Here is a 21,200-nt window from a genome sequence, read left to right on the forward strand (position 1 = left end):
TGGACACAATAGACGACCCCAGCAGACTCACAGGTAGAGTGTCGCCTGGCCTGCAAGGACAGTCTGGGGCCCCGAATGGAGGTGAGGGACGAGGTGAATGGGTACTTAGGGTGCTTGCAAGGATAAGAAGAGAGCATGTCTTGGGTGATGAAGGCTCTTTAGTGATGGATGCCTTACCAGTCTTACCAGACTGTTGCCATACCAACCTGTCGCCATACCAACCTGTCATGCATCTGGGTAGGGTGCTTTCTATGGTGCATCGGTAAAACTCGATGAGGGTCAAAGGGGAGTGGCCAAATTTCTTTAGCGACCTGAGTGCTGGTGCACATTCTTGGATCAGGACAGAATACTGGTGATGCTCCCTCCTAGAAACCTGGAGCTTTCAAATGTCTTGCCCTCACAACAAACAGGCGTATATAGTATATTTCTGAATTTAAAAAAAAAAAATGCCTTGGTTCAACAACTGATTTGAAGTCCTTTAACCCTGAGGCTCCAGTACTCTACCTCCACTGAGGTGCTAGTCTGGATTGCCTGCTCAAAATTCTGGAGCAGGAATTCCAGAGCACAGAGGAAGGTGAACAACTGTACACTCAATGGATACTTTGTTAGATACCTCCTCTACCTAATAAAGTGGCCACTGAGAGTAAGTTTAAGGTCTTCTGCTGCTGTAGTTCAATCCACTCTAAGGTTTGACGTGTTGTGCATTCAGAGATGCTCTTCTGCACACCACTGTTGTACCGTGTGGTTATCTGAGTTACTGTTGTCTTCCTGTCAGCTTGAACCAGTCTGGCCGTCCTCCTCTGCCCTCTCTCATTATTAACAAGGTGTTTTTGCCCACAGAACTGCCGCTCGCTGGATGTTTCTTGTTTCTTGCACCATTCTCTGTAAACTCTAGAGAGTCTTGCGCATGAAAATCCCAGGAGATCGGCAGTTTCTCAAACCACCCTGTCTGGCACCAACAATCATTCCACAGTCAAAGTCACTCAGATCACATTTCTTCCCCCCCCCCCCCCCATTCTGATGTTTAACTGAACCTCTTGACCACGACTGCATGCTTTTATGCATTGAGTTGCCGCCACATGATTGGCTGATTAGATATTTGCATGAACGCACAGGTGTACCCAATAAAGTGGCTGCTGAGAGCCACTGCTCTGCCTGTTCTCTTTACCTGGATACAGGTGTGGCTGCAGTGCTGAAGGGGTTAGTGCTGTGAGGGCTGGTCCACTCTTCATGGTAATTACGTAGGAAGCAGGAAGTTATGCGAGAAATGATGACATTTAAGAAGCAGGAAGCACTGTGCCCACTTGAACTGAATTATTGGTGAATTAAGTACATGAATCTCTTGGGCTGAAAGTTAAAGAGGGACTGATATTCCAGTGGGAAACCATGGCAGCGACCGCGGTAAGTAGAACTGGAAAGTTAATCACGAGTTTCTCAACTCGTTTGCTTGAAGCAGTTTGCTCCGTGTGTCGTGTGTGTACTCACTCCTGGAATGGATGATGAGTCCGCCCACTGTTTAGACTTGACTTCTGACGGCGAGGCCCCAGCTAGTGCAGCCAAGATTTCTCCTGCAGCCAGCTAGCCTGGTTGATCATTTGTGCAGCTTATTGTACTTTACTAACCAGCTGCATTTACCAGATGTTCTGCTGTATGGCAAAGAATTTCTTTTAGTTTTTATCTAGTGTGCACGTATACAGGAATTCTTGCTCTGACTCTTGGTAAAAATAGGCTAGATCTTTTGTTCTGACACACCTGGTGTACTTGACAATTTGTCCTTTCAGTTTGCTTGCACCTGCGTGACTTACTCATTGCCTGGTGAAACTTGGTTAACTCTTTCAAAGAGTTAGAACAGGCACAATGGGCTGAATGGCCACTGCTTGCTCTCCATTAATCTAGCATACAAAAGATTATTTGTTTTTCAGTGCCAACTCTCCTAATAGATCAGGATCTGAATCAGGCTTATTATCACTGACTTGCAGCAGTACAGAGCATTATGTAAAATATACTGTAAATTACAGTAAGAAAGCATAGGGGTTACACTACGCTTTACAGCACAGGTGATCTGGATTCAATTTCCACCGCTGCCTGTAAGGAGTCTGTACGCCCTCCCCCTTTCCTCCGGGTGCTCCAGTTTCCTCCCACAATCCTGAGATGAACCGGTTGGTAGGTTAATTGCGCATTGTAAATTGTCCCGTGGTTAGGCTGGGATTAAATCAGGCAAATGCTGGGCAGCACAGCTCAAAGGGCCAGAAGGGCCTGTTCCATGCTGTATCTCTATAAATAAATACAATAAAGAAATATATTTACATAAATTAAATAAGTAGTGCAAAAAGAGAGGAAAGATGGGTGCACACGAGTTTCTGCAGATGCTAGAAATCCAGAGTAACACACACAAAATGCTGGAGGAACTGAGCACGTCAGGCAGCGTCGATGGAGTTCTCTAGCAAAAATAGTGAAGTAGGATTCATGGGTTCATTGCCCATTCAGAAAGCTGATGGCGGAGGGGAGGTAGCTGTCCCTAAAACGTTGAATGTGCGCCTTCAAGCTGCTGTACCTCCTCCTGATGGTACAGTGCTTTCTGTCATGGGAAGAAAAATTTTATTGCTAACTGTCTTCAAGTACTGAAGGCCCATTCTTCTATGTCAGCCTGATTTCATTACAATAAAAAAGTAAGCTTGGTTTTGAGGCTTGTGGTAGAACTGTGCATCTCCAGGTGGTGGGGGCGGAGATAAGCTTTTACCAAAGGAAATGTAAGGTGCTCTAGTCCTTCCACTGGCCTGCAGGTCACCCTTGAAGAAGGTGTAGTACCTGCCCAGCTCCCCCCAGTCAGGGTCACGTGAAGCCATGGGAGCAGGTGGATGGTCGTACGAGCTGCCGGAGCAGATCACAAGTCCTGGTTATGTGACCACCAACACCAAGCAGACAATCTCTGAAGAGTATTGATAATGGCTGGGGTCACCCGTCTTGTAAAGAACCACTTCAGTAGCAAAACTTGCCAAGGCAATCATGGTCATGGATAGACCATGTTCGCCCATGTCATACCACATGGCATGTAATGATGATGTCATACGACACAGGACACAATGATGATGTCATACGACGCGGCACATAACAATGATGATGAAGATCTTAGCCATCTTAAAGAGGAAACCGCAGGGCGACTTGAAAAAGTTGCCCGGAGCAAATTCTTGATGCTTTGTTAATTACATGGCTCTAACAGAAAGACTTGGTCGTCATTCATCTCAGATGCATTGTTGAAATTCATCTCAAATGTGCTGAGAGATAATCGGCTTCCCATGACCTCACCACATCAAAATGCTCCCGGTATCTTTGCACGATCCCAAACACAAGTTTGGTGCGTATTTTCTTCAGGGAGTGGACGTTATTTCACATCTGGTTTCATCTAAAATTAGATAGGCTGGGAAATTACCCCCCTCCCTCCTAGTACTAACCAGCAGACTGCCTCCAAGCTGATGGCATGAACATAGATTTCACGAACTTCTGGTAATTCTACCCCCACTTCACCATTCCACATTCCTGTTTCCCTCTCTCACCTTATCTCCTTACCTGCCCATCACCTCCCTCTGGTGCTCCTCCCCCTTCCCTTTCTTCCATGGTCTTCTGTCCTCTCCTATCAGATTCCCCCTTCTCCAGCCCTTTATCTCTTTCACCAGTCAACCTCCCAGCTCTTTACTTCACTCCCTCCCCAGTTTCACCCATTAACCTACCCCCTTGTACGTCTTCCTCCCCTCTCCCCCACTTCTTCCTCTGACTTCTCGTCTTCTTTTCCAGTCCTGATGAAGGGTCTCGACCGGAAACACCGACGGTTTACTCTTTTCCATAGATGCTACCTGGCCTGCTGAGTTCCTCCAGCATTTTGTGTGTTTTTCTTGGATTTCCAGCACCTATAGATTTTCTCGTGTTTGTGAGACTGCATTATCTGTTAGACCACGCCATGCTGAACAAGGGAAAGCTGTAAAGGTGGATTTTACATCCGTGTGGGGATATCACATGGACAGTATTGCAACACCATGTTGCAGTCTCAACAATCACCTCTGAAACTTAAGCTTGTTGTGAAAATAAAAGGTAACTGAGAAGTACAGTGCGAGAAACGGTGATCATGCCTAAAAGCAGCTAATCGAGACTTCCAGCTAATGGCTGGAGAAATGCTGCTGATACCCAGAGCTGACGGGTGATACCTGGGGCCAGACGGGTGATTTCCGAGGCTGAGTGGGTGATGGCTGGATAATAACTGGGCAGGAAAGGTGATGACTGAGGCGAGTGGGTGTTTGATGGTCAGTACTGACTCAATGGGCTGAAGGGCCTGATTTTGTACTATATTACTCTCTTTCTAAACAACTATCACATGCCTTTTGAAATTCCTCTTTTCTGTCAAATTTTAAGACTCTAATGGATTTCACAAAGATTGCTTCCCTCTCTGCAGACTTGTTGACTGCAAGGAAGGAAGTTGTTTTTTTCAATGCTTCATAAATTAGTTTCATTATTTTTCTGACAAACACTGTCAGAAAGTCTCTCCACTTTCCATTCTCCCTCCTTTCTCACATTACATCCATTATCTCCTCTGGGACCTCTCCTTAACCTAAGGGAATTTTCCCCAATCTGATTAGTTTTATTTGTCACGTGCAGCGAGACACACAGTGAAATGCATCGCTTGCGTCAGCGCCCGACACGGTCCCAGGACGTGCTGGAAAAAGCCCACAAGAGTCGCCATGCTTCCAGCGCCAGCGTGGCACGTCCACAACTTACTAACCCTGCCCTGTACGTCTTTGGATTGTGGGAGGAAACCAGAGCACCCGGAGGAAACCCAGACGGCCACAGGGAGAACGTACAGACTCCTTACAGACAGTGACAGGAACTGAACCCGCAATCTCTTGGTCACTGGTACTGCAAAGCGTTACTCTACTGTGGCGTCAACCACCTCCGCAGACATTTCTTTCGAGTTGTGCAGAGCAGGTTGTACAGGGTACGTCACACGAAGGCAGCTGCCTTAGTGAGATCAGTCATCCCAGGCCGCAGACCCTTGGGGCACTGCTTGCAGCCAAAACATCTCAACTACTCACCACCTGCATTGCTCTCCATTGTAAGTGCGTAGGTTCAAAGGGCCAAAGGGCCGGTTTCCAAACTGTATGATTCTTTCTAAAAAAAAAGTCACATGTCTTTCGAAACTCCGGCTACACACAGACAAAGGTTCAATTCCTGCCGCTGCCTGTAAGGAGTTTGCACGTTCTCACCCCGACTGTGCGGGTTTCCTCCGGGTGCTCCGGTTTCCTCCCACAGTCCAAACATGTGCCGGACTGGTCACATGGGCTGCTTGGGCCTGAAGGTCCCGTGATGTTTGACACCCTCTGTTGGTCGGGGCCGACACGTGTGTGGATTCCCAGCTGTCTTCTTGATTCGCTGGCCAGGGCAGTACAATATGGAGAGCAGGCTCCCCCTTCCCCATGCAGCAGATGAATTCAAAGGAACGGCAGAGCCCAGCAAGATCAGCGACATCACAGGAGGCGTAGAACTCCCTTAGGGAATCCGGCTCCGGATTTTGCCTCGGGGTTTACTCCTGAAGCCTTTCCCGTGAGCGGAGGAGGTTTGAGAGCAGATTTTTCCTTCTCCTAGATGAGCAGAAAACCATGGCTAACGAGCCTCATCTGCCCCAACTATGCTGTATCCCTAATTTAAATTAACACTCAGTTAGATGATGAAGTAACTCATCTCCTTACTTCTCAAGGACTTTGCAACACTTACGACGCATTAAGTGGAAACCTTTTAAGTTTCACTTTCAAAAACAAGGCAGCTCCAACAATAACCTGACTTGCTCATTTGTGCTGCCGGCGTTTAGGGCAACCAGCAAGGTCCTGCGCCTGTCTGCCCTTGGCCATCTTCTCCATTGTGCTCAGTGTCCAGGGCTTCCTTCATCGTGCCAGTAGCTCCCTCTTGGTTTCCCTGTGATTCCCGGGTGGAGACTCGGGAACACCGTCACACTCAGATGTAGAAGGATTCTCCGGAACAGTTTTGTTTGACCAGTCAGGGGTGTTGGCCCTGAGCTGAACCCCCGAACCTGGAGGACCGCTCTTAGTCTGGCCTCTTCGCTTTGACCACATCCTGAGGCTGTAATCAATACGTTCACTCCCAAACAGCCGGTCGGTGTGAGGGTGAGTGCTAGTTAAAACCCCAGCCACCAAAATGTCAAAAATGTGGTCAGTTTTGCCATGGACCCTCTACTGGGTGCCACAACACAGCTGAAGTGGTCATCAGCTGTTAACTAGCATCGAGTGGCTGTTTGTGCCACTTGCGTCTTGGAGTCATAGAAAAGTACAGCACAGAAGCAGGCCCTTTGGCCCATCTAGTCTGTACTGAAACACTTAAATCACCTACTCCCATCGACCTGCATCAGGACTATAGCCCTCCATACCCATGTACCTGTCCAAAATTCTCTTAAGCATTGAAATCAAGACGGGGCAACCCCGTGCACGCTCGCTTTCCCTAAGATGGCTCCGAAGATGAAGAAGGAAGCTGTCCCTGCCAAGACTGAAGCTAAATCTAAAGCCTTGAAGACTAAGAAGGCCATTTTGAAAGGTGTTCACAGTCACAGGCGGAAGAAAGTTAAGACAACACCCACCTTCAGGAGACCAAAGACACTCAGATTGAGAAGGCAGCCCAAGTATCCCAGAAAGAGTGGTCCCAGGAGGAACAAGTTGGATCATTACGCTATTATTAAATTCCCTCTCACCACTGAGTCTGCTAGGAAGAAAACTGAGGACAACAATACCTTGGTTTTCATTGTTGATATAAAAGCCAACAAGCACCAAATCAAACAGGCTGTTAAGAAACTGTATGACATTGATGTAGCCGAAGTCAACACGCTTATCAGGTGTGATGGTGAAAAGAAAGCCTATGTACGCCTGGCCCCAGACTATGATGCATTGGATGTCGCTAATAAGATTGGCATCATCTGATCTGTTTACAGGAAGACCTTTATAAATATTGCAATAAAAAATTTAAAGAGAAAAAAAAAGAAATCAAGATGGGATGCAACACTTGTGCTGGCAGCTCATTCCACATTCTCACAACCCTCCGAGAGAAGAGGTTTCCCCTCATTTTTCCCCTAAAACTTTTCACCTTTCACCCTTAACCCACGACCTCTAGTTGTAGTCCCACCCAACCTCAATGGAAAAAGCCTGCTTACATCTACCCAATGTATACCCCTCATAAATTTGTATGCCTCTATCAAATCTGACAGGCACATACAGTCTCGAAATTCCACTTTTGAAGGCCTCCCTGTTAACAAGTACACCTTTGCCAGAGAACAGCCTCTTATCACCAGATCTTTTCTGATAACATCTCTGTTTCACTCATAGAGTCGTAGAGCACTGTAGCACAGAAATAGATCCTTCGGCCCGTCTGGTCGATACTGAAATGTTATCCTGTCTTGTCCCATTAACCTGCACCTGGACCATAGCCCTCCATACCCTTCCCATCTATGTATTCATCCAAACTTCTCTGAAATGTTGAAATCAGATCTGCACCGGCCACTCCTTTGGCAGCCCATTGCACACTCAAACCACCTTCTGAATGAAGAAGTTCCCTCTCAGGTTCTGCTTGAATAGTTCACCTTTCACCCTTAACCTATGACCTCCTGCTTTAGATTCACAGAACCTCAGTGGAAAAAGCCTGCTTGCATTAACCTTATCTATACGCATCATCATTTGATTATATCTCTACCAAATCTCCCTCATTTTCCCACACGCCAGGGAATAAGGTTGTAGCCTATTTAATCTTTCCCTGTAACTCAGGTCCTCAAATCCTGTCAACATCCTTGCAAATCTTCTCTTTCATCTCACCTGTAGGTAGATGACCAGAACTGTACATGATATTTCAGATTAGGCCTCACTTATACAACATCAACATAGCATTTCAGATTCTCCCCAGCCTGGCCACCTTTTTACCTCTTTAGGATGGTTTAAGATGGTGCCGGTGACTCTTAGCGACTTCTGGCCGGTGGCAATGAAATCAACTAAACATTTTGTCGGTCACTCTTTTTCGGGTAAAAGATCATCTCAAGCAATAGGCTTCAACATCCCTTTGGACCCGGAGGCAATTCAACGCGGCAGAACCAAAGCGAGGCGAGTCACCGGGAGTGAGGAGGAGCCGAGGTTTGATCGATTTAAAGTGCTGGGCTGAATGGGAAAGGTCGGGTACAGGCCGAATCGAGGCAGCAGGATCCAGGCCCCAGAGCTTATTGAAGCAAAGCGACTGAACCCAATGTTTAGACGATGACTTAGGCACCGGGCCAGATTGAAAAGGTCAGGATGACGGGGCCTGAGGCGAGGGATGGGCCGATTCACCTCGCTTCTCTGTGATGTTTACTCAGCCCTGCGCTGAACTAAGAGTCCGTGGTTGGGCTCACTCTGTGTGGACTTCCGTTCAGAACGCTATTTGCTTATATTTATTGTTTGCATGATTTGCTTTTTTTTCCTCTCTGCACGTTGGGAGTTCGACACTTCTCTTTTTTTAATGCGATCTATTGGGTTTCTTTGTTTTGTGGCTGCCTGTATCACGGTTGTATAATGTGTACATCAAGACCCTGCAGCGGATAGTGAGGTCAGCCGAGAAGATCATCGGGGTCTCTCTTCCCGCCATCACGGACATTTACACTACACGCTGCACCCGCAAAGCTAACAGTATTATGAAGGACCCCGCGCACTCCTCACACAAACTCTTCTCCCTCCTGCCGTCTGGCAAAAGGTACCAAAGCAATCGGGCTCTCATGACCAGACTGTGCAACAGTTTCTTCCCCCGAGCCATCAGACTCCTCAATACTCAGAGTCTAGACTGACATCTACATCATTTATTATTATATTGAAATTTGTCCTCTGCTGTGCCTATTGTCTTGTTTATTGATTATTGTACTGCCCTGCACTATTTTGTGCACTTTATGTCATCCTGAGCAGGTCTGTAGTCTAGTGCAGTTTTTATGTTGTTTTACGTGGTCTAGTGTAGCCTTGTGCTGTCTCACATAGTCTAGTGTAGTTTTGTGTTGTTTCATGTAGCACCAGGGTCCTGGAGGAACGTTGTTTTGTTTTTTACTGTGTACTGTACCAGTGCTTTATGGCTGAAATGACAATAAAAGCGACTTGACTTGACTTGACATACTTTTAAATGTACTTTGAACTTTGAAACCACATTTTCAGCAGAATTACGTTACGCTATCTACACCTGGGCCATTACGGAGGATAATCTCTGGTGTTTACTTGTGTTCAGTGGCACACATTATCCTAAGCCTGCCCTGAAGAGAATCAAACAGGAAGCTGAAAGGACCCAGTGGGTCAGGCAGCCTCTGTGGAGGGAGATGCACAGCCGAGGCCCAGATGAGGGATGCTCCTCATCCTCGTCCCACTGGGTTCCCTCAGTTCCCCGCTTGCTGCTGCACGTTCCGGCTTCTGTGCCTCTGGAGATTAGTCGGATCACAGGCTCCCAGCAGAAGTTTCCTTCCCTGTCTCTGCCGCCCAACGTGTCGGTGTCGGTCACCTTGAAGCACCAGATGGTTTCTACTGATGTTGGTGTAGTACAATCAGTCAAGCTCAGTATCACACACAACGCAGCAGCTCCCGTGGAAACGAACAGTCAACGTTTTTACAGGTGCTGCCCAACTTGCTGATTTCCTCCAGCATGGTGTGCGTGTTGCTTTGACCCCAGCGCCTTCTGCATTCTGTGTTTAAGTCCAGTATCGTGTTCTCCCGAGGGGTTATTTCCTTAACGGAGAACGCTTGTGCGTGACTTTGTTTAATGTGGGGAGGCTGATGCACAGCCAGTCACCACACAGTCCTCGACAGGTTGGGGTCAGGGGCCCGTGGCAAGATGACTGGGGACCCTTCACTGCTGCAGCCTTCCTCCACCTTCATTGCTGTTGTGAAGCGTCACCATCTTCCGCCAGCTCCACCGCTGAAGTCTTGGTTGGATCGGTCTTTGTCTGGAACCTCCTCTTTGGCCTTATTGCCATGGTGACCCTACCAGGAGCTAAACTCCAGACGGCATCACTTTCGGGATCTCAGTAACTCACAAGCCTGTCCACCACCACGACATCATCATCGTCATCATTATGTCCTGTGTCATATGACATCATCATTATGTGCCGTGTCGTATGACGTGGGCGATCATGGTCCCATGACCATAATCGTTCTTGGCAAATTTTTCTACAGAAGTGGTTTGCCATTGCCTTCTTCTGGGCAGTGTCTTTACAAGACGGGTGACCCCAGCCGTTATCATTACTCTTCAGAGATTGTCTGCCTGGTGTCAGTGGTCACATAACCAGGACTTGTGATCTGCACCGGCTGCTCATACGACCATCCACCACCTGCTCCCATGGCTTCACATGACCCTGATCGGGGGCTAAGCAGGTGCTACACCTTACCCAAGGGTGACCTGCAGGCTAGCGGAGGGAAGGAGCGCCTTACACCTCCTTTGGTAGAGACGTATCTCCACCCTGCCAACTGTCTACCACAACGAGATGCTTAAAATGAGATGTTCAACTCTGGCATCTCGCGTAAGTCAAAAAGATCCTGTGACGTTGTTTCAAACCATTGATCTGACTGTTCTAACATGAAACACTGAGTTGGACTGTCAGACTAAAGCAAAGTGGATCCTCTGAGATCTCAGATTTCAGGAGCGGCACAGCAGCGTAGGAGTTAGTACAATGCGTTCTGGTGCCAGCTGAAAGACTGAGAGTCTGATTCCCATTGCTGACTGTAAGGAGTTTGTACGTTCCCCCCCACCCCCCCCACAAGACCGCCTGGGTTTCCTCCGGGTGCTCCGGTCTCCTCCCACATTCCAAAGGTGTACGGGTTAGGGCAAGTGAATTCTGGGCATGCTACCTTGGCGCCGGAAACATGACAACACTAACTGACCCTGAATGGCTAAATCAGCAAATAGGCGGATCTTTAAAGATTAAGGATTCAAAGGTTAGCACGTAGGCTGTCCCCAGCGCATCCTCGATGCATTTCACACTCAGTGGGACCTCCTGCACCCAATAATACATCGCGTGTCTGTTCGTGGTCTTCTGCTGCTGTAGCCCATCCCCTTCAAGGTTCACCGTGTTGTGTGTTCACAGATGCTTTTCTGCTCACCACTGTCAGAACCCAAATGGTTACTTGAGTTACTGTCGCCTTCCAGTCATCTTGAGGCCATTCTCCTCTGACCTCTCTCATTTACGAGGCATTTTCACCCACTTACTGAATGTGTTTTTTTTTGTTTTTCACCCCATTCTCTGTAAGCTCTAAAGACTGTTATATGTGAAAATCCCCGGAGATCAGCAGTTTTTTGAGATACTTGATGCACCATCAATAACTCTCTCTGAGACGTAAAGGCGAGATATCAGCTTTTATTGACTGGAAGAAGGAACAAGCAGTGGTTGACCACCATGCTACATCCTGGAGACAGAGAGGCCGGGCTCAGACCTCAATCGCCTTTATACAGGGGTCTGTGGGAGGAGCCACAGGAGCAGTCAGCAGGGGGCGTGTCCAGACAGGTATATGTAGTTCACCACATTATTCAAACCACCCTGTCTGGCACCAAAATTCATTCCACGGTCAAAGAAACTTAGATCACATTTCTTCCCCCATTCTGGTGTTTGGTCTGGACAACAACAGAAACTCTTAACCATGTCTGCATGCTTTCATGCATTGAGTTGTTGCCACAAGATTGGCTGATTAGGTATTTGCATTTACGAGCAGGTGTAACAAAGTGTTACTATTCTGAGGCATAATTAGGATTGTGCCGGTTGGTTCAGGAACCAAACAGTTGACGGGAAGTAGCTGTTCCTGAACCTGCTCGTGTGGGAACTCAGGCTTCAGAGTGAAAATGAAAAAAGGTTTTGAAAAGAAAGTAATTGGAGAGAATCGGGGGATGGCCTTGCTATCTTATACAATATCTGTATTAGGTGACTAGGACTTTTTATTTAAGGAGCTGTATTAGAATAGCTTACTTAGAGAACGGTAGGTAATGGTAACATATATGTACATAATTTTATAATAAATTTTACTTGGAACCTTGTGGTGGAAATCAAGAAGTCCTGTATGAAATGGTGGGAAACTTTACTCAACAAGACAAAATTTGGAATTTCCCTTCAGCTTTGTTCCTCATTAGTATGTTCCTTGTGGTGACGGAATAGATTAGAACAAATTCCTTGTTCGACCAGTTGTACGTCTTGAGGTAGAGTCCATCTCAGGTTTGTGTATGGTGACATATATGTACTTTGATAATAAACTTACTTTGAACTTTGAATCGGAATCAGACATTCTGATGGACTTTTAGTCACCTGACTGCTGTCGTTTGTATTATGTCAGACTACTGAAGGTGAAGTTATACTCTGATCACCTGCTCATTAATGCAAATATCTAATCAGTCAATCAGGTGGCAGTACAATGCACAAAGAATGCAGACATCAAATCAAGTCAAGTCAAGTCAACTTTTATTGTCATTTCGACCATAACTGCTGGTACAGTGCATAGTAAAAATGAGACAACATTTTTCAGGACCATGATGTTACACGACACAGTACAAAAACTAGACTGAACTACGTAAAAAATAACACAGAGAAAGCTATACTAGACTACAGACCTACACTGGACTGCATAAAGTGCACAAAAACAGTGCAGGCATTACAATAAATAATAAACAGGACAGTAGGGCAAGGTGTCAGTCCAGGCTTTGGGTATTGAGGAGTCTGATAGCTTGGGGGAAGAAACTGTTATATAGTCTGGTCGTAAGAGCCTGAATGCTTCGGAGCCTTTTCCCAGATGGCAGGAGGGAGAAGAGATTGTATGACGGGTGCATGGGGTCCTTCATAATGCTTCTTCCTTTGCAGATGCAGCGTGTAGTGTAAATGTCCATGATGGCAGGAAGAGAGACCCCAATGATCTTCTCAGCTGACCTCACTATCCGCTGCAGGGTCTTGCGATCCGAGATGGTGCAATTTCCGAACCAGGCAGTGATGCAGTTGCTCAGGATGCTCTCAATACAACCCCTGTAGAATGTGATGAGGATGGGGGGTGGGAGATGGACTTTCCTCAGCCTTCGCAGAAAGTAGAGACGCTACTGGGCTTTCTTTGCTATGGAGCTGGTGTTGAGGGACCAGGTGAGATTTTCCACCAGGTGAACACCAAGAAATTTGGTGCTCTTTACAATCTCTACCGAGGAGCCGTCAACGTTCACGAGGTTCAGTTGTTGTTCAAACAACCCATTCAAAACGCTGGAGGAACTCAGCGGGCCAGGCAGTATCTATGTAAAAGAGTTTCACATCGTCGACTGTTCACTATTTTCCACAGATGCTGCCTGGCCTGCTGTGTTGCTTGGACTTCCAGCATCTGCAGATTCTCTTGTGTCAGTTGTTGTTCAGACCTAACATCAGATTGGGGAAGAGATGTGATCTAAGTGACTTTGACAGTGTAACAATTATTGGCTCCAGACGGGATGATTTGAATATCTCAGAAACTGTCGATTTCCAGGGATTTTCACACACAGAGAATGGTGCAATGAGCAAAAAGCATCCAGTGAGCAGCAGTTCTGTGGGCAAAAATACCTTGTTAATGAGAGAGATCGGAGGAGGATGGCCAGACTGGCTCAGGATGACAGGAAGGCGAAAGTGACTCAAATAACAATTCGTTACAACAGTGGTGTGTAGAAGAGCATCTCTGAACACACAACACATCGAACCTTGAAGTGGACGGGCTACAACAGCAGAAGACCATGAACATGCACTCAGTGGCCACTTTATTAGGTACAGTAGGTACCTAATAAAGTGGCCAGCGGGTTTATGTACTTCGATAACAAATTTACTTGGAACATTTTGTCTGTTTTGAGAATCCACATCTGAAATGCTTGAAACAGCACGTCAGAAGCTATAATCTTCCAGCATCAATAGTAGATTGCTCTTGACGGCAGCAGTAGATTGGATCAAATTTCTTGTCCGACCTGTTAAGCATCTTGAGCCAATCAGAATCAGACATGGCTGTGGGCATTATATCACCTGCCCGCTGAGGTATGCATTACATCAGACTGCTGTAATGAGCTCAGCTGAACAAGTTAGCCCTGGGATGTTCCTTTGACGTTGCCCGATTTTAACTGATCTTATAGAGGTTTAATAGCTGGTAAAATACTTAAAACTTCTGCCAGGAGAAACTTGGATAAAAGTGCGAAAATAAATTACTTATTTCCTTTACAATTGCATGGCCACTTGACATTATTTAAAGTTCAAAGTAAATTTTCAATACACAGGGGGCAGATGGAACGAGCTGCCGGAGGAAGTGGCTGAGGCAGGTACAGCAGCAACATGTAAGAGACGTTTAGAGAGGTACGAGGATAGGAGAGGTTTGGGGGGATCTCTCCAAACATTTGGGCCCGATGTGGGCAGATGCAGCCAGTTTCCACGGCGATCTTGACCAGCATGGACAAGTTGAGCCACAGGCCCTGCCTCCATGCCATGACACTCTGTGACTCTGAGAATTTGAAGTAATTTTGCTGACTTTAACTATTTCTAAGACCTTGAGATGGATGAAGCTTGACCATTGGCGGAAGAGAGCGCACTACAGTCCAGATTAAAGCGTCGAGGGCCAAGAGTGGAAAACGAATCAGTTAAAGAGAGGCGTTCGGCCCCACTACTCTGTGCCAGCCTAGGAACCCCACCTGAGCTCGTCCCATCTCCCTCTCTCCTCGCTACTCTCATCCGGCGGTTGTTGCCCAACAACCACCGGGCTCCGGAACCGGCCTGGATAACTTCACTCGCCTCAGCGCTGAACCGGCTGCACAGCCTGTCGACTCACTCTCACAGGCCTTGCCTTTGTTCTGAGCAGTTTTACACGGATTTTATTAGATTGCTTCACTTTTCAGTGGGTGCCTGCAAGAAAATGAATCTCAAGGTTTATATGGTATACGTACAGGCATTGGTAATAAACTTCCTTGGATCTTTGAACTTAATCTCCTGGATCGCAACTGTTGCCATGCCTTCTTGACTGTCGCTGTTCTCTATCTATCCACCCCACAGATACTGGCCCTTCAAGCCTGCCACCCAGTAACCCTCAATAGAACTCTAGCCTAATCACAGTACTGTTGTGTGCTTAACATTTCAATAATAATTGAGCAATCTTGTATCTCTATCTATTGTTGGTTAAACATAATTTTTCATTTAAATAATTTATTACCAGTTATATGTGTAACCCTCGGGCACGCCCAGCTCGCGTTCGTCTAGGGAAAACAGCCTTCGGCCCGGTCAAACTGGGTAATCGCGTTTGTGTGGATGCTGTGTGACGTATGCCCAGTTACAAACCCACAACGCAAAATATCAGGCAGTACGCCATATGCAATTGAATGATTGAACTTTATGAATCTTAATCTGAATAGAGGGTTAGTAACGAAAATTTAAGAAGGGCCCAATTCAAGTCAAAGGCTCACTCAGCAGTCATTCTTCCACCATCGGTCTCCCCCAAGTGTCGCTGACCTTCGGGCCCTCAGATCCCAGTCCACTCCATCCAGTGGTCTAACAGCTCTCTCCACACGTGTCTTCCCTCTTCATCTCTCCTAGACAAAAGACCGCGGAAAAAACATCCTTCCAGATACACAAGACAGAGCAACAATCTCCGACTGGCTAACATGCATACACGGTCCTGTTATCTCCAGCCATAACCCAAACATTGCTGCTACAGAGAAACCGTTACCTCAGCAGCGAACATTACAGAGAAGCCATTTCGTTCGCCTTAGCAGTGAAACATTACAAAGAAGCCATTACATATATAAAAATATGTTAATTACATACATCATTGTGCTACCATGTGATACCTGCACACCTTGCTTAAAGTGAAGGCGAAGTTACACCCGTAATTTGGACTGCTGTGTGTTTCTTTGAATCAATTTAATGTTTTGAATTTACAAAACATATCAGGGACAATTTACAATGGACTGTGGGAGGAAACCTGAACACCCATAAGAACCCCCTGGGGAGGACGTACAAACTCCCACAGGCAGCAGCAGCGGGAATTGAACCTGGGTCGCTGGTACTGTAAAGCGTTGTGCTAACCACTACACTGCCACAACGCTTTATGGTGGGATGCCAATCGTTGTTATATTGTTTTGCCCTCCTGCCTCTGTCGTCGAGTGCTGACTGACTGTTGACCGTCACTGTGACCTGCTGACCGTTGTCTGGTGTATTCTGTTGCCAGGCGGAGGGCCCTGTAAAGGCAGACCGTGTCCGGAGCCTCCAGAGTGAAGTGGAAGGAGTAAAGACCATCATGTCTGAGAATGTTGACCGGATACTGGCTCGCGGCGAGAAACTCGATGATCTCATGACCAAGACTGAGGACCTGCAGGCCAGTGTAAGTTGGAAAGTTGGGTGATTATTACACAGATGGACCTACACGCCAGAGAATAAAGTCCTGACCTATTCAACCTTTTCCTAAAACTCAGGTCCTTCAGTCCTGACAACAACCTTCTACACGCACTAATCACTTAACCATACCTTTTCCTCAAAGTCATTCCATTTCACACCACCGTCAATAGTTCAATCATTCCATTTAATATCAGAGAACGTATATAATGCACAACCTGAACTTCTTACTCTCCACAGACATCCTTGAAACAGGAGGGAAAAAACCCCAAAGAGTAACAGACGGAAAAAAGACATAAGAATCCCCATATCCCCTGTCTCCCTCCCACACACAAGCAACGTCAACCGCCCCCCCCCAAATTATTGTAGCACAAAACATCGGCACTCCCCCCCACCCACCGTACAAGCAACAACAACGCCCCCAAAGAGAAACTATGGACTACAGCCCATTGGAAAACTGTTCAGTCCAACATTTTGACATCCCACCGGCTCTCACTAACAAAGGAGAGACAGATATCACTCCTTCCACAGCAACAGGGAAGACAACAATTCCTATTTTTTTCTTTCCAATATCTTTATTAGTTTCTACATAGAAGAATACAGAGTACAAGAAAATGTATGTAATAAGGTCAAAAAAGATTTTAAATATCTACCAATTACATTATATCTGTTCATAATAACAATGTCCTTACCCCATATTCATATAAGTTAATCAATAGTTATATTGAAATATACTAATTTATTACAAAAAAAAGAATCTAACTCCTACCAAGACCGAAGCTGTTCATTTAGGAGGAAAGAAGGTACAATTTCTATTTTGATGTTAAAGTCAGTCTGAAGCATTGCTTTTTTATTTCAAGTTCCCTGACTCTAGAATCGATTACCCAGTGCAGAGCCCTACATCAGCCATTCTCACCGTCTTCGATGTTCCGGCCCCTGCTATGCTTCAGTTTGTGACACCGGTGAATATTCATGTCCACTGGGCCATGCAGTCGCCTGAATTCAGGCCAAACCTGGACATACCGAAACGCGGCCAATCAGCAGGCTCCAAGAACAGGCCACGTCGTCATGCATGACTGCAGTGTTTTAAGTGCCGCTTTAGATCAAAGATCCCGACAGGACCCCAGCCGCCCTGAAAAGGAAAATAGAGACATTAGAATAGGAAGAATGTAACTGTTTTGCTGATGGGCTGGGAGGTCACCCCCCGCCCCACCACGGGCCATCTTTAGCTCTGTCCGTTGCTGGCCTAATGATCCTATGGCCAATTCTCCATTTTGGCTTCAGTACCATGTTAGCTTCCTCTCTAGTGTTTCCCTGAACTAAAGAAAACCCTACTATAGAGATGGCAGTCGTTCAATGCCTTGGTTCTCAATTTGAGGTCCTGTGGCCTGCCCCATTACAGGTAGACAGGGTAGTGAAAAAGGCTTTGGGCATGCTGTCCTGCATAGGGTATTGAGTATAGGAGTTGGACAGTATACTGCCGCTTGATGTAAATCAAAGTCAGCATGTCACGGTATCTAATTTCTTGTGAAACCCCACTGTTTTCCTTGGCTGTGTAAGTCTAGGGAGTACACACTCCGGTCCCACCAAACCCGTGGGATTGAGACGGCTCTCCCAGTCCACCCCCGGTTTGTGAGGATGCCATGTCATTTGCTGCTCTGTTACAACTCAGTGCCAAGAAACAACAGGCATAAGGAAAAGAAAGAAAAAATACAAAAAGGGCCCATTATAATTAAACAGTCAAATGTGCACCAGTTGGACCCCAACTCTTTCCAAAGTTCATATTCACAGATCCTCGGTTGATCTTGCTGCCTGGCTCCATCGAATCCCAATCCCCCACTGGGTTGAATCCTATGACCGGTTCTCTCCAGTGTCCTCTCGCTTCATCTCCACCCAAACAATAGAAAACCCAAGACCAACCATCCTAATTGGATGGCACAAGTTCCTCAGCATCCCTTATCTTCAACGATAACCCAAACGGGCTGAAAGCAGAACAGACTGCTCTAACTGAACTGCTGAAATGAAATGCCTACAGCATAGCAGAAAAAATGTGAACCAGGGTGTTATCACTTGTGCTGGATTGGCTCAGTCAGCAGTAGTGTGTAGGCCTCCATTAGTCTTGATAGACCATGGATTTGCGCCTTGGCAAGCCTGGGCAAGGGTTTTTTCTATGGAAGACCGGCAGTTGCCCAAGCTGCAAGTCTCCCCTCTCCATGCCACCGATGTTGTCCAAGGGAAGGGCATTAGGACCCATTACCTTGCTCAAGGACACACACGCAGCCTCAGCCAAGGCTCGAACTGGTGACCTTCAGATAACTAGACGAATGCCTTAACCACTTGGCCACGCACCAACACAGTTAGCAGTATCTTGGGCTAGAAGGCTATGACATTGAACCCCGCATCTTGAGAATGTACCTTAGGGATAAGACACTGCTGCAGCTGAGAAGGCTCCTCTCCATAGCCAATACTTTGGTTGCAATATTAAACTAAGGAACTCTCTGTAAGGACACAATGATTTTGATAATTTTGGATGATGGAATTGATGGCTTTGTTGCAAAGTTTGCAGATGATATGAAGATAGGTGGAGGGGCAGGTAGTTTTGAGGAGGTAGAGAGGTTACAGAAGGACTTAGGCAGATTAAAAGAATGGGCAGAGAAATGGCAGATGGGATACAGTGTCGGGAAGTGTTTGGTCATGCGCTTGGGTAGAAGAAACGAAAGGGTCGACTATTTTCTAAATGGAGAGAAAATACATAAAAACTGAGGTGCAAAGGGACTTGGGAGTCCTTGTGCAGGATTCCCTAAAAGTTAATTTGCAGGTTGAGTCTGAGGTGAGGATGGCAAATGTGATGTTAGCATTCATTTCAAGAGAACTAGAATAGAAAAGAAAGGATGTAATGTTGAGACTTTATAAAGCACTGTTGAGGTCTCACTTGGAGTATTGTGAGCAGTTTTGGGCCCCTTATCTTAGAAGGGATGTGCTAAAACTGGAGAGGGCTCAAAGGATGTTCACAAAGATGATTTCGGGATTGAATGGTTTGTCACACAAAGAGCATTTGATGGCCCTGTGCCTATATTCACTAGAATTCAAAGAATGATGGGAGACCTCATTAAAACCAATTGAATGGGGCAAGTCCTTGATAGAGTGGATGTGGAGAGGATGTTTCCTATGGAGGAGCATTCTTTTAGAATGGAGATGAGGAGAAATTTCTTTAGCCAGAGAGTGGTGAATCTGTGAAATTCTTTGCTACGACAGTTGAGGCCATGTATTTAATTAAATTTAAGGCAGAGGTTGATAGATTCTTGATTGGTCAGGGCACGAAGGGAAGCAGGGAGAAGGCAGGAGATTGGGGCTGAGAGGAAAATTGGATCAATCATGATAAAATGGCAGAGCAGACTTGATGGGCCGAATGGCCTAATTCTGCTCCTGTATCTTATGGAAACTAAGGAATATGGAAATCCTGTTGCAAAGTCCAAAACACAGCAAAAAGTAAGCTCTCAACTTCCTGCTAAACATTTCTCTCTTTGCAAAGAGTCTGGCCAAATAATTACCATAGGGCAAAGGAGGATGAGAGGCAACTTGATAGAGGTGTACAAGATGGTAAGAGGCAAAGATCGAGTAGATGGCTAGATACTTTATTGCCGGGGCAGAAATGATAAAATGCACGAGATTATAAGAGGCATAGATAGAGTGGACAGACAGAGGCATTTTTTCCAGGGCAGAAATGGTTAATACGAGGGGGCATATTTTAAAGGTGATTGGAGGAAAGTATGGCAGGGATGTCAGATTTAGGATTTTTACTCAGGGGGTGGTGGGTATGTGGAATAGGGGTGGCGTTAGAGGCAGATATATTGGGGGTAATAAAGGAACTCTTAGGTAGGCAATGGAACATTTTAAAATGGGGGGGGCGATGCGTAAGGGAAGGGTTAGATTGACCTTAGAATAGGTTAAAAGGCTGGGCCAACTTTAAGGGATGAGGGTCTGTACTGTGCTATGATGATCTATATTTGCCTCTGTGTATCAAGTACTTTAAGTGGTTTTAAAGCGGCCTAAAAAGTAAAGTGACAGCTCCACTTACACAAGGCCTAGTGGGTGTCCCTTGCTGAAGGAAGTGAGGTAGAGACAAAAATATTTAGGTCAGGAATTCACCCTATGGGAACTTGAAAACACAGGTGTTGCTGAATGAGCAGCTTTAAAAACTCACATTGCTGAACTGTGCTTCATGCACAGAAGGAGAAATCAGTGGCTAGGATCGGCTACCAATTCAATGTCTCGTTTTCCTTTGCAGTCAGAACACTTCAAAACCACGTCCCAGAAAGTGGCTCGGAAATACTGGTGGAAGAACGTGAAGATGATCATCTTGCTGGTGGTCATTGTTGCTATTATCCTGACTTTGATCATTCTCTTTGCCACAGGGGTAATTCCCTAACAGCAGGAACTATTAAATCCTTTGGTGATATATATAAATGATAAGTTCTGTTCCTTCAGTTACCAGTCTATTCCGTACAGTGGGGATGTAGATGTTCTTTTGGCTCTGATATTGGTTTTGGTCTGTACATTTTCAGCATATCTCTAGCTGTACACAGGCAGGCAAAATCATTTGTAAAAAAAAACCTTCCTAATGTAAAAGTTAACAATAAAGTTTCAGAAAGAGGACCGAGAAATATACAAAATGTTTACTCCTTTTCTGTGAATTAGATGCCCATCAATGTGAGAGATCTTAGGTTTGGTACAAAGAAGTCTTTGTCATTTTATTTTTTTCTTAAATTTAGAGATGCAGCGCAGTTCTGGTCCAACAAGTCTGCTCCACCCA

The 21,200-nt window shown here is 46.0% G+C and overlaps 2 protein-coding genes across 2 annotated transcripts; both read left to right on the forward strand.

Moving 5' to 3' along the window:
• The first annotated feature begins 1,236 nt into the window (after positions 1-1,236).
• Positions 1,237-21,051, forward strand: vamp8 (vesicle-associated membrane protein 8 (endobrevin)). The gene is made up of 3 exons (XM_073060712.1): positions 1,237-1,401; positions 16,224-16,376; positions 20,676-21,051. The coding sequence occupies exons 1-3, from the start codon at positions 1,387-1,389 to the stop codon at positions 20,814-20,816; spliced, it is 309 nt and encodes a 102-aa protein (XP_072916813.1). The 5' UTR covers positions 1,237-1,386; the 3' UTR covers positions 20,817-21,051.
• On the forward strand, positions 6,424-7,034 carry LOC140739844 (large ribosomal subunit protein uL23-like). Its single transcript, XM_073068477.1, has one exon. The coding sequence runs from the start codon at positions 6,504-6,506 to the stop codon at positions 6,969-6,971; it is 468 nt and encodes a 155-aa protein (XP_072924578.1). The 5' UTR covers positions 6,424-6,503; the 3' UTR covers positions 6,972-7,034.
• Positions 21,052-21,200: the final 149 nt, after the last annotated feature.

The sequence above is a fragment of the Hemitrygon akajei genome, chromosome 1 (genome assembly GCF_048418815.1).
Source record: "Hemitrygon akajei chromosome 1, sHemAka1.3, whole genome shotgun sequence".
Classification (NCBI taxonomy): domain Eukaryota; kingdom Metazoa; phylum Chordata; class Chondrichthyes; order Myliobatiformes; family Dasyatidae; genus Hemitrygon; species Hemitrygon akajei.